The sequence below is a fragment of the Gymnoscopelus microlampas genome (genome assembly GCF_963454915.1).
Source record: "Gymnoscopelus microlampas genome assembly, chromosome: 13".
Classification (NCBI taxonomy): Eukaryota; Metazoa; Chordata; class Actinopteri; order Myctophiformes; family Myctophidae; genus Gymnoscopelus; species Gymnoscopelus microlampas.
Window position 1 is genome coordinate 25,663,332 of NC_139950.1, and position 14,697 is coordinate 25,678,028.

At 43.2% G+C, this 14,697-nt stretch overlaps 1 protein-coding gene across 1 annotated transcript in view; it reads left to right on the plus strand.

Moving 5' to 3' along the window:
- kcnq5a (potassium voltage-gated channel, KQT-like subfamily, member 5a) overlaps nucleotides 1-14,697 on the plus strand; it is a 125,597-nt gene that overhangs the window by 102,022 nt on the left and 8,878 nt on the right. Inside the window, exons 9-13 of the mRNA XM_084076692.1 lie at nucleotides 672-698; nucleotides 7,898-8,163; nucleotides 9,027-9,135; nucleotides 12,267-12,398; nucleotides 13,416-13,532. Of these exons, the coding sequence (XP_083932818.1) occupies nucleotides 672-698; nucleotides 7,898-8,163; nucleotides 9,027-9,135; nucleotides 12,267-12,398; nucleotides 13,416-13,532 (651 nt within the window). The remainder of the gene's footprint in view (nucleotides 1-671; nucleotides 699-7,897; nucleotides 8,164-9,026; nucleotides 9,136-12,266; nucleotides 12,399-13,415; nucleotides 13,533-14,697) is intronic.

Consider the following 14,697-nt stretch of genomic DNA (forward strand, 5'->3'; position numbering starts at 1 on the left):
CGATGGCACCGGTGCACCACCATTCACTTCATTATTAGTCCAACATTCCCTCTAAGCTACACGGGGACATGAAAAAAACACACAAAAAGAATTCTACCGGTACATTTAGAACATCCTGTCGTCCATCACATAGTACATCTATACTGTGCGCCTTTGCCATCTTTGTGTCCTGCTTGGTAGCAAATACATTCAGAATCTTTCATCTTCTTTATTCAATAACACACACACACACACACACACACACACACACACACACACACACACACACACACACACACACACACACACACACACACACACACACACACACACACACACACACACACACACACACACACACACACACACACACACACACACACACACACACACACACACACACACACATGTTACATGGTATAGGCAACCACATCTGTCTCTTTGCCTTTTTCCTGCTGCCAGCCAATGCTTCATGATAGCCTAACCTTGCATGGCTTATCTTGGTGCATGCTAGTGCTGTCCCTGCAAACATCTCTCTGGCATTCTGCTGTAAGTGACGTTACGTGGCCTGCTCTGCTCTGCCCGCTGCTGCTGCTGCTGCTGCTGCCTTCCCTGTTAGTGGAATGTTGTAGAATCTGACAGAAAACTGATCTCTCTCCCTTTGTCTCCTCTACATCCACTAACACCTGAAGGAAAGAACAGGGAGAGACGACATACAGGTTTGTAACCCATACCTCTCCCCTCAATATCTTTCTCACTCTCTCTGTCTCTGTCTGTCTGTCTGCCTGTCTGTGTGTGTGTGTCTCTCTCTCTCTCTCTCTCTCTCTCTCTCTCTCTCTCTCTCTCTCTCTCTCTCTCTCTCTCTCTCTCTCCCTCTGTATCTCTGTCTCTCTCTCTCTAACCAAATTCCAATACTATAACTTCCACACTCACGTCCTCCACGTGCACCTTAGTCCCTCCTCCGAGCGACGAGGCGAGGATTAGATTCGAGTCCAGAGGAATCGAGCAGATTGGACTGAATAACCAAATGCCAATAATCAAATTAAGCTGCCTGCCCACCTCCTCCATCCTCCAGATGAGATGTCATGTTGTATATTGGACGCTGTATTTCTCTATAATTATGCCTAGGAACTGAGCTTTATGACGTGCAGATATATAAATGCACTTCAGTGTCTCTTCCAGTTTAATCAAGTGGGACACTTTCACTCTCAGGCCGTTGACACACACCACCATGCACTGCTTTGAATATATTATAAATATATATTATATATTATATATATATTATAATATAAATATTAATATCTCTCTCTCTCCATCTCTTCTTAGACACACGCACGCACACACACACACACACACACACACACACACACACACACACACACACACGCACACACACCTTACACAGTGATAACGGAGTGTATGTGAAGACCACAGGAGGAGTTCAGACCACAGTGAGATTCTGATAGGGTGCCACAAAACTTTCCTCAACTGTTTCACACCGCTTTTTGCTGGCTCTGCCTCCTGCCACAGCAAGATCACTCATCGCCATAGACCAGCGATTCTCAACCTCTGGGCCGGGGTATTGCAAGTGGTCCCCCAAAATAACTGACAAACACTAAGATTTGAATGATAGAATAGCATTAATATTTCAAAAAACAATGTTTAAAAAAGGTTATTGTTATACGGATAAACAGGAACTTAAATTATACGTTGGTTCAATTGATCCAAGCCAGAACACAATCAATTGAGTGATTATTAAAATAAACAGGCTCTAAAAATGCACGCGCCCCACCCATCTGACCACTTAACACTTAAGTGATCAGATGGGTGGGCCGAGAACGCTTTTAAGATTTTCAATTCAGAAAAAAAGGCTTACATAAATCGTGGGATAAACTTTTTTATTAAAAAAGATTTTCAATTGGGCTCTGATCCAGAAAAGGTTGAGAACCACCGTCATAGACAATGCATGAAGCACACAGCTTTCTCCTACTGACCACTGTGCGAATTCATTACGTTTAAATGTGGTTTAATACTCAGAGTTAAAGGAACATTCTGAATAATGATTCTGTTATTCTGTGTGTAGCGTTACAGTCAAAACGGCGACACTTGTACAAACTGGAACCTCGTGTTGAAGAGATACTTTATCTCTTCACCTCTATCTCGGTGCACTTGACTGATACAACAAGAGCATGGCTCATCTCTCTGTCTGTGTATGTGAGGGATGAATCTGTGAGTGTGTGTGTGTGTGTGTGTGTGTGTGTGTGTGTGTGTGTGTGTGTGTGTGTGTGTGTGTGTGTGTGTGTGTGTGTGTGTGTGTGTGTGTGTGTGTGTGTGTGTGTGTGTGCGCCCGCGTGCAGACAGGAGCCTGTACCATGTCTGTGCACCATGACGCACTTTTTCCATTCGGTTGGTATTTATGTAACTCATCAAACAAGTCAAAGAGAGAGAGAGAGAGAAAGAAGGAGGGAGAGAGAGAGGGAGATAGGGAGGGAGGGAGAGAGAGAGGGAAAGACAGAGTGAGGGGAAGGTAAAGACAAGGGAGAAGATGGAAAGAAGAAAGGATGAGTGAGTGGGAGAGGGAGAGAGGAATAGAGCAGGAGAGACTCAAGAGATAGACGGAGAGAGAGAAATAGAAAGATGGAGAGAGAAAGAGATGGAGAGGGCAGGGGACAGACAAGGTTAAGAGACAGACAAGAGACAGAGGAAAAAAAATAATGAGGAAAGAATGATGATGCAGAGGGTAAAACGGCAAAATGGAGAGAGAGAGAGAAAGAAAGAGAAAGAGAGAGAAAGGGAAAGGGGGATTCAGAGCGAATGGGAGAGAGGGGAGAGAGAGACACTCATAAGAAGGCAGTGGTAGTAAGAGTGAGTATATTTGTGTGTGTGTGTGTGTGTGTGTGTGTGTGTGTGTGTGTGTGTGTGTGTGGCGTGGTGTGGTGTGGTGTGGTGTGTGTGTGTGTGTGTGTGTGTGTGTGTGTGTGTGTGTGTGTGTGTGTGTGTGTGTGTGTGTGTGTGTGTGTGTGTGTGTGTGTGCGCGCGTATGTACGTGCATGAGTGGATGCGTGTGTGTGGTACAGAGAGATTTGTGAGTTTAATTATGTTAGTATGTTATTGGTTTTACAGTGTAGTGCTTCTTTGGCAATGGTTGTTGGCCTTATGTTTTGCCAACAACTTTTCAGGCATTTAGATTTAATACTGCCAGACGCACGCACGCACGCACGCACGCACGCACGCACACACACACACACACACACACACAGACATGGCATAACACTCCCATACTCACAAACTGTACACTCGTACACATGCATGAACAGTATGTCATTGCATGTTCAAGCAAATTTTGACACAAACGCTAAGACACAAACGCAGGCACACTTATTATTCAAACTTTGAGATTAACACACACTGTTACACTCGTCCTATGCAGACTAAAATACATTTTAATTAGAAACCCGGCGCATCCTCATGTCCTCATATTCATTCCAAATTCCCACAATGCCTAATTGGACTCTCCAACCTGTTTAATCATGTTTGTGCTTTCTAAGGAACCTCTATTGTGGCTAACCAATTACACTTTTACTGGCGGCTGCTCCACGGTAGGTGCACGCTACAATGTTCTGAGTGTCTATTTAACTCGGAGAGTGTAAAAATGAACCAATTTTTGCACTCTCAGAGTTAAATAGACACTGTTGTAGTCAGTCCAGTGGTTAACTGGCGCTGGGTTTTGTAGAAGTAGACTTGTAAACGCAGCGAGCAAAAGCAAAAGATGCACGCAAAGCAATAAAACAGGGACTATGCTGAGGGATATTGGCAATTAGAATTAAGATATAGAGGATAACAAGGACTTAATTGGGAGTTTGTTGAGACTTGAGCCTTGTGACTGGTCTGTGTGTATGTGTGTGCACCAGGATGGGAGGTGATGATGTGTGTGTGTGCGAGTGTGCGCCAGAGCGCATAGCAGTGGCGTAGCCAGAACGCCAGAGAGCGTGTGTGTCCGTGTCCGTGTAATTCAGCCTAACTCCATCCTTTCCATCCTATAGGCCAATGTAAACCCTTGAATTTCACATTATTCACACTGAGAAATTCTAATAGTTAATTTAACCCCAAGGGTTTTAACCAAAGAAAAGAAAATATCTGTCCTCCCTCTTTCTCTGTTAACCTCTTTCTCCTCCTTATTTCCTCTGTTCCCCTGACTACTCCTCCATTGGTCCATCCATCCCTTCTTCCTTCCTTCGCTCTAGTAAGGGTCGTAGAAATAGGAGGCTCTTCCGAAGGTATATCTTTTGGAAATATAGGAGGTAACCCCCCACCCCACCACTCAATACCCAGCATCCTTTGTGTCCTAATGCCTGATTTATACTTAGTCGTATGATGGTGTTACGTGTGCAACGCGTTGTGAGCTTGTAGGTCTGCTATTTTCAGAGTGTAACACTGTCATACAACAGAGTATAAATTAGGCTTCAGTCATATGACCTGTGGGAATGACCAAACTAACCGCATTGTCTGTCCCGTGACCCGTCCCGTGCCAAAGCATGGAGAAAGATGAGAGCAACCTGGAAGAGGCATACCCCCTCCTCCCCCTCCATCCTTCCCTCCTGTACCTTGCTTCCTGTATGTGTGTCTGAGAGAACCTATTGCTGCCTGTCTGCTTGTCCACCTGTGAATGGGACAATATCACATAAACCACATACAACCTGGCGTTTTGGGGCGTGTCATTTGGCGAATATTTAATATTAAAATGTTCTCTTCCTCTCTCTTCATATGGGAGAGGAAACTTACGTGCTAAAATGTGGCTATTCGATGTAATGTGTAATTTTGGTCAACAAGCATGTAGCACAATCATCGAGATTTTCCACATTCCGGTGAGACAGATAGAGCAGAGGACATATCGGAGCCCGCTTTCTTTGAGAACTGAGCTGTTTTACAGCTACTGTATGAGAATTGCTATTTTTTTAATTTAGCTGAAAACCCACTCAGTTCCACAGAAAACACATGTAAACAAACAAAAATTTTAAATAGGAAAATTAGCATCTCAATGGGTTGAGTTCAGCCAACCTACTGTAAGCCCCCCCCCCACCCAATATGCATTGATTCAGTTTCAGTGTTAAGGCCGATTCATACTCCGTCATATGACCTATAGGCTCACAATTCTAGATCAATTCTAGATCCTCTATTTCCAGCATCATACTACATAGTATAAATTAGGCATTATATATGATTTGTTTCCAGTGCCAGTCTTATAAATCCTTGATCCAAATTAGCTGTCAATCCAGTGGCCTTTTTCGCATGACTCTTTGCATGACCTCATCCAAGACAACGCTTACCTGATCTTTGATCTCTCTCACTTCTGTCCCATAATGCCATTTGCCACCTCTTTACAGAAAATAGAGGAATACACCACTGTCATACAGTATTTGTGAATTAATGATTTGTCCAATTGTTATTTAAACTATGTCGACCCCCACAAAACCGTTTTTTTTTTACTGCACTAAGTACCCTGACATGCAGGGTACTGAATATCCGGAGCTTTTTCATTTCAAAATAGAAAGTAATAAGTAATAATGAATATGATGTCTTACATGATTGTTTTGGGCAAGTTCCCCCAATATTGTTGCTTTAATCATACAGTATAATATGTAATACTTTTGACCCGCGTCTTACTTTGATTGATGCCTGATGTTATACTCAGTAAAATCCTCAGTGTTCTTTTATCCTTTTGTAACTCTGGGAGTGTACAAATGTAACCATTTGCATTTACATTTGTACACTCTCAGAGTTAGATGATATACCCAAACTAAGGTCCATCACTGCTTTTCATCTGCTGCATGTCATCCCCTCATATCTGACTGGTCTGCTGCATTGCATGTTTATCTACTTGCATGGTGACATAAATGACATCAAATCGGTCTCTTTTACTGAAGCGATCAATCACAACTACACATTGGAAACTGGAAATAGAATTCATACAAGAGTCAAAACTAGAGTTTGAATTTGAGTTTTCCCATATTCTGCAAGGCTATTTATAGTGGATATCCCCAAGTGTCATCTTAAAAAAATTGTTCTCCAGATAGTACTTTGCAACCTAGTTTTAAAAAGTGCTTTATGAATAAACTACGAAGCACATTATGTAATATAATAAATAATATCTAGCTCCAGGGAATTAAATAAGCTTTCATCCACCAAATAAACATTCCTGTTTTCATCATTAGTCCAGCATTATTTTGCATATTTAGTCATTAACAAATCTATAACCTCATACCTGGATAGCTGTACTAATTAGTTTACAGCCCATTTTCCTATTGAATTTATCAAGCGCTAATCAGGCTATATCATTGATCTTGCAATGCAAACTTGAGATTTGTGCACAACATTTTCATGCTAAATCCACCATGGTATTTATGTATATCTGTAATCTGCAACCCAATTTCTCTCCCAGATTAAGTTACTTTACGTTACCTCTACCTCTAGATTGACGAGCATGCAGTGTTGGCCTCTCCAGTCTAAAGCCTATAATGCAGGGGTAGGCAACTGAGATAAGCCTAGGGCCAATATCACTCCCAGACATTCCATCGCGGGCCGGGCCTCCCCGCGTGCACAACGCAAAATTTTTCGGGTCTAATTCGGGTCTAACTCGGTCTAATTCGGGTCTAATTTGGGTCTAATTCGGTTCTGTTTGACCAATATAAATCAACATTTTTTCCGGTTTAAATATCAGCACAGGCGATTTTTCTGGAGATTTTTTTTTTCTTCTTCATTTTCCTCTAATCTAGCTATAAAATTTTATAAATCCTTTAAAATGCATCGTGTTTATGAGTGCATGATTTCAAAAGTGGGTTCAGGTTCTATGAAATAAGTATTTATAATTATTTTAACATTAATTTTTAATACTTTTTTTATAACACTTTTCTGTAAATCATTCATACTGTATCTTTCTGTATTTGGATATAATAGATATCGGTCTGATACTGTATAAAAATAAAATCCCTCCCCCCAAAAAAAAATCAAAACATTTTTTTTTTTTTTTTTTTTTTTTTTCAAAATTATCTCACGGGCCAGATATTATTTCTGGGGGGCCAATTTCGGCCCGCGGGCCGCCTGTTGCCGACCCCTGCTATAATGCATGCTTCGGTGAAAAACGGTCACACCAAAAAAAAACGATGTATTTTCAACTTTGTTTTGTTTTCATCATGTGACATTTTCGCGCCAAAGCATACAGTAAATAAGGCTCTAAGCGGTGTTTGCGTGGTGGCTGGCGTTACAGAAATTGTCTGTCCTGGTTGGAATAGAAGAGTGAAGTGCTGCTGGGTCGCGGGTTTGAGTTTTGGAGCATGACAGATGGATGGATGATGTTTGGGCCGAAGGAAAAAGCAGAGAGTTGTGTCTGTGCACTGAACTCTTCACCCTCTCTGAGGGGAAATAGGTGTTGACAACCTCTTTCTTCCTTTAACTCTCTCTCTGTCTTTGTTTTGTCTCCATCTCTACCAACCCCATCCTGACCCCTCCTCTGTCTCTTTCAACCTCTTCCTGCTCTCTTCATTCCTTATTTATTCCTTATTCTTTCTTCATTTGTCTCTCTGTGATCTCTCTCTCTCTCTCTGTCTCTCTCCCTGCATGTGTCTGTCTGTCTGTTCTGTCCTGATATGACCACCATTCTACACTCCCTACCTTCTTTTGCTCTCTTTGCTTCGCATCTTCTCTCTCTTCTGTCCTGCACTCTCTCCTCTTGTGTCTCCCATTCTTCCTCGCCCACTCTCCCTATCCCGGTCTCTCTTCCTCTCTCTTGCTCCTCAATCTGTCCTTACTTCCACCTCTCCACCACTCTTTTTGCCTCTCTGTCGATTCCCTCCTCTCCTCCTCTGTCTCTCTTGCTCCCCGCACTGTCTCTCTGTCTCTCTGTCTGTCTCTCTCCCTCCAGTCAGAAGCTCAGCTTTAAGGAGCGTGTGCGCATGGCAAGCCCGCGCGGTCAGAGCATGAAGAGCCGGCAGACTTCCGTCAACGACCGCCAGCCACGCTGTTCCCCTGGCAACGAAGCCGGGAGCGGCATGGGGTCAGGTGGGGCTGGGGCCGATGTGACCACAGGTGGGGGCCCCGCCAAGGTGCAGAAGAGCTGGAGCTTCAACGACCGCACGCGCTTCAGGCCCTCGCTGCGCCTGAAGAGCCAAACCCGCACCGCCCCCGACGGTGAGCTGCAGTGTTGTGCGCGCGTGCGTGCGTGCGTGCGTGCGTGCGTGCCTGCCTGCCTGCCTGCCTGCCTGCTGCTGTGATTGTCCATTGTCAGTTTTTATGTCATGTTCTCCAGCCCACTACATGAGAAGTGGATCAGACCACGGCATGAACAATGCTTTCTCCTCTCTCTCACTCTCTCTCTCTCCTTGTCTCAGTCGTTTTCGCTCTGTCGCACTCTCTTTCCGTCATATTATCTCTGTCTCTGTCTGTCTGACATAATTAATTTTAATCTCTCTCTCTCTCTCTCTCTCTCTCTCTCTCTCTCTCTCTCTCTCTCTCTCTCTCTCTCTCTCTAATTATTGGCTGTACTGAGGATGTATGCTCTGCTCTCTCACCCTCAACAGAATCCAGATGGCCCTTGTTTTGAAAAACCTTTTAAATTAGTGAAAATAGTAGATCTACAAGCTCACAACGTGTCGCTGAATATCGGCTATTTTTACTATTTTAAAAGGTTTTGAAAAAAAGAAAAAAAAGAAAGATGAGTCATACGGCATAAGACGCAGCGCAAAATAGGGCCCAGAGCGCTCATTAAACTCTTAAACGAACAGGGCCAAAGCTCCAGATTACAGTGTGTGAGCTGGCCTGGCAGAGCCTTACCCATTCCTCAAGACAACTGTCCAAAGCTGTCCAAAGCGGCACATAAATTCTCACACCTTAAAAGCCAAAAATGTATCACTTTTAAAACATTCTCAGAGATTCTTGCCGAGAAATGGCTACACACTGTACGCAAAATGTGTTTTATGTCTTTCGAGACTGCAAGTGATTTTCTGCGGGGGGGAACATTTGTTAACGCGTCACTTGCCCTGTCTGTCTCCCAGCGGACACAGCCATGACCACGGAGGATTCCTTTGATGAGAGAGGTTGCCATTGTGATGTCACCGTGGAAGACCTTTCAAATTCTCTCAAGGGGGTCATCAGAGCTGTCAGGTGAGTGTGACGTTTGAGGACTGTCTTGGAGAGTTGCTTGTCCTTGGTTATAGGGGAACTGCTGCCATGTTGGAATAGTAGGGGGGGGAGTGTGACATTGAAATACTGTTACCTCTTCCTCCACAATTTTGACATGGGGGTGGGATATGAGCTTATGGCGGTATGGGGGGTGGGTGTTTGGGGATATGGGGGGTTGTTATAACTTATGGTATGGGGGTCGGGGGCTGGATGCCCGTTGTGGTATGGGGGGTGGGGTGGGGGTATGGAGGTGCTTTCAGGTACGACAGGGCCAAATGCCTGAAGAGCACCTGTTTCCAGTCATTAGAATGCGCAGAGTTCTACATATTTCACCTATGCACTCTTGTACACACTTTAAGCTGGCCTAATGCCTGATTTATACACTCGTAACGCGTCACATTACAATGCTATTTCCGGCGAGTATAAATTAGGCATAAGGCCTGACACTCCATAAAACACCAGGCTCTGTGTCTTTTCATTCATCTGCTGTACATTCTGCTATTCCTATCAGCCTAGTACACACACGCACGCACGCACGCACGCACGCACGCACGCACGCACGCACGCACGCACGCATGCACACTCTCTCTCTCCCTCTCTCTCTCTCTCACACACACACACACACACACACTCTCTCTCTCTCTCTCTCTCTCTCTCTCTCTCTCTCTCTCACACACGCATGCACGCGCACACACACACACACACACACACACACACACACACACACACACACACACACACACACGGTACACAGTGGAGAATGGCTTGGAAGACCATGGGGAAATGGTACAACATGTCAGTGTCATAGCGGGGATATTGTAAACTTATGGCAGGAAGCAAGCCTTCTGCTTACGTATTTGATGCACGTATCCATCGCATGCATATGTTTTACGCCAGGGATGTACAGTATTCTCTCATGCGTTCAAGTACATTCTTTACTTGTGAAACACCCCCGTGTTTGTTGGTGGTTTTTGAGACATGTTAACCACTTAAACCCCTGCATTCGTATTTACAGAAAATTGTTTGTCTATTTGTTTTGTTTTTCAGCTAAGATATTCAATGTACAGCGAAAACAGAACATTCACTAGCATAGAGCCCTGAGGGACTCCGCTCAACAACATAAGTGGTTAAAATGATCTTCCCCTCCCGCTGGCAGAGGTGTTCTTTTCACGCAGAGATAGTATGATGTTAAAGAGTCAATACCAGATCAGATCCCCCTGCTGTGACGGACATGGGTTTAGTTTGAGAAATACATGAAGAAGAAACATTGAAAAGGAATCAGTGGGACCCAGAAAACACACACACACACACACACACACACACACACACACACACACACACACACACACACACACACACACACACACACACACACACACACACACACACACACACACACACACACACACCAGACCCCTTGCTGAAAACGCTTAAGGCATGACTCTTAAATAGTCTAAACCCTCACAGCAGTAGAGCATGGAAATAAGGAAAGAAAGATGAACACCCGCACACACACACCATGTGAACATGATATATGTGTGCTTGTGCGTGCGTGTGTGCAGAGTGTTTTACATCACTGGCCTCTCAACTGGTTATTATGCCAGCTTACTTCAATCGTGTGAGAACCTGTGTCCAAACCATCTTTGTTTCCTAACCCCCTCAAATAACATCAACACACATTGCAAACTAGAACACTAAAACTACTTGCCAAATAATCATTATTTGAACCCTGGAAGACTATTTTTAATATATTTTGCCAATAAAAATACAACTTCTCCATTAAGCTGTAATGTGTTTTTTTTTACCACGTCAATATGTCTTTCTGTATGGGACGCAACAATAATAATCTCACCCTGACCTCAGCCCTGCCTATTTAACCCCTAAAGGCCACTTCACCCATTCCCTATGGCTGTTGCTTCCTCTCTCCTCCCCCAGTAAGCCTAGCCAGTGTGCCCACCCAGCAGGCCTCCTCCCTGGGCAAGCAGGAGCCCCCATGGGTGCCCCTGCCTTTCCCAGGGTGTCGGGTTTGATTCCCCGGCCGGGGACTGTTATTGCATCGGCTACTCTGTCCGCTGTTGTTTCCACGTCGACAGTGAGGAAATCGGGCAACTGGAGCAGGGTGGGAGCCATTAGGGAGCCGGAGTGAGCCTAACTGGGTGGATCCTCTTACCAGTATCAATATTATTCACCCAGCGGTTGTTCTGTTTGTGCAGTACAGAGCCGGAGGGGTTCCAGGTGTAGTTGCTAAATAGTGGGTTTAACCCATTAAGACCGGGAACGCATCTGTGTGTCATTTTTAGATTCCTTTGGCTATTCAAAAAATAGCATATATACAAGCTCATAGCGCGACACAGAGTGCTGCGCTATGAGCTTGTAGATCTGCTATTTTGGAAAAATCGTGAAAATGTTTTCAAATCTTTGAATTTGTATATATTTTTAAAGCGAACATTTTTAACTAAAATCTTTGCTTCTGGGCGGTCCCTGGAAGAATATATTTTGAGATGGGGGTCCGCGGCCAAATACATATAATTTTGGGGGTCCTTGACATGAAAAAGTTTGAGAAATTGATTATAGCAACATAGCCTACTTTTTTTCAGAAAACTGATTTAGAAGACATTTGTAGAATCCCCCAGAAGCAAAGATTTGAGTTACAAATGTGCACTTTAAAAAAATATATATATTGAAAGATTTGAAAACGTTTTCACGTTGATTATTCTTTTTAGCAGATCTACAAGCTGTAGCATACATGGCACTTGGTGCTATTTTTTTATAGCCAAAGTATAAGATAATGGTTAAAGTGTTTCCTGGTCTTATTGGGTTAAGGTTTGTTATTGTTTGGGTAAGAGGTGTGGTCTCCCATAACATACCCCTTGAAGATGGTTAAATAATGATTGCTTTGAGTTTGATCTAAAAACACATGTCCTAATTGATGTGTGTGTGGGTTTACTAAAGCCTTTATCTCCCTCTAGTGGTTGTTTCCAGTAATCACACACTATGGCAAAACTGGTTTTAACAAGAGATTACTGTCTTCCTTCCTCTCTCTCTCTCTCTCTCTCTCTCTCTCTCTCTCTCTCTCTCTCTCTCTCTCTCTCTCTCTCTCTCTCTGTGTGTAGAATCATGAAGTTTCACGTTGCTAAGAAGAAGTTTAAGGAGACGTTGCGCCCGTACGATGTAAAGGATGTCATAGAGCAGTACTCTGCTGGACACCTGGACATGCTCTGTCGCATCAAGAGTCTTCAGACCAGGTTAGGACACACACACACACACACACACACACACACACACACACACACACACACACACACACACACACACACACACACACACACACACACACACACACACACACACACACACACTCATCTACCTTGCCCTCACAAGTGGCCATCATATAAAGTCCCATTTTTATGCATTTTTGGTCTATACCTAACTATTACTTATTATTACAAAAATACAAAAAGGTTTTGTATAGTAGCCTATAACTGACTGCACTCTTTTCGTGGGTTTGTAATTTGAGAAGTACTAATTTTTTTGTGTATTACCCTCCTTAATGTTTAGATTCCATTTCATGCTTGCAGTGCACTATATACACTATTGTGTATTGTAATGTGATTGCATATGGTAATTAATTACTGCAAAAAAAGCTATATATAGGTCACATCCGCCTAGGCGGCCCAAACGCTGATAAAGGCCTGAGTAGCCAAAACACGTCCGTTTGTCAGAGACTGCTGCGGTAAATAAAAAAAATCTAAGAATAAATACCTTGTGAGGACTGTATCTATAGACTGTTTGCTGAGAGTCTGCACCCGTCTGTCCTTCTCTTAGAGCACACTCAGCTCGGGAGTTTTGTCCCACATTTGGATCATTAATTGTTAGCCACAAGTAATTAATTATTTTTCAGGTAATTCACAAGGAACTCAATGAAAACTGTAAACTATTCTCATTGGAAAACAGAGATTCATTTTTATAAAGATTTCTACTGTGAAGCAGTTAATTGCCAATGTTTGTGCTGTATGTAGTAGGCCTATATACACACCCCAACACACAACGGGCTAACTTCTACAGTGGCTATACAGTATGCTGCAATTTTAACTCTGAGAGAGAGCAAATGTAACCAGCGGGGTGGAAAAGGTCTCATCTATGGGTCCCTTACAGGTTCATTTAGTTACATTTGTACACTTTCAGAGTTAAAGTAACGCTGAGGATTTCACTGTGTACATGTCTCTCTCTCACTCAGTTTATGTGTGTCCTCTCTCTCTCAGACTGGACTCCATTGTGGGTCCTCCCCAGAGGCCCCTGATCAGCCGAGCCAAGACCTTTTCCTCCCCTTCCCTGCATTTATATTACAGCCAGGCCCGAAGGAAGCACTCCACAGCGGGGTTAGACCCAACCCCGTCATGCTCCATCCGCCTGCTACCCCCTCCCAACTAACATAACCAAATGCACCTTGATAATGTAGCCTGACCTGGGTCAAACAGTATTTTTGAAGGTGAATGTTGGTTTTATGCAGCACAGATACAATTGCTCTGCATTTTGTTGATTAACGCTGTGTCTCGCTTAACATGTTAACAGCCAACACCTATCTGGTAGCCTACTCCCAGCAGGTTAAAACAAAGCCAAAGATATTAGCAAAATACAGTTTGATCCAGGTTTGGCCGTAGCTAATTTCAATCTGCATAGTAGATGAGTCCTCAATGCTAATTTAACGCAGTGTAAAAATGGATCGGTAAAGGTCAAGTTAAATGAACACTGAGGATTGTACAGTATGCCACAACCCTGTCTAAAGGTCATTAAGGAGTTCAAAGCTATTTTGATTCATAGATGCGAACATGAAGGACAGTTCAGATCAAACTGCATTCAGTTTTTGCGTTTACGATCATGTCTTTTGATTCTTTCGCAAGGATTCGGCAGTTCCATCGCATCTCATCACAGATATTTGGTTTGAACTGGACTTTGATGTGTCTCTGTTACGTGTAGTGCTATGTGGAAGTGTTTTAACGGATTTGTAGTATGTGTTAGAAAGTATTAAGTATTATAGCCTTTTATAACACAAACATATTTTTAGTTTGCAAAATAATACAAACGTCTCTCTTCACAAAACCACATCCTGTTACAGCATGCATTATCGTATATCTGACCATGCTGTTGTGATGATTGGAAGTTCAAACTTCAAATCTGACAAATGCTTATAGTATAACAATGGCTATGTTTTTCATATGGTAAACTATATGACAGGCGTACATATGAGCTCCTTAATGACCTCATTTGCTGTAGTTGGAATTTAGTCTGTTTACAAATTATATAGTGTAATTTTCTTACTATTGGCTTTCATTGTAGGTTACTGTGAAGTAGACTAATGCCTAATTTATATTCCATAATACGATAGTGGCGCTTGCCGAAAAGTAAAGATTTTTAGGTTAGCTTGAAAATCAGTGGCAATGTGTCTCGTTGTTAGCTTGAAAAACTGTTATTTTCGGCAAGGTGCACCGCTGTACTACAGAGTGCGACAGCCTGAAGCACTCGTGCTTACTAGTCATGAAAAGG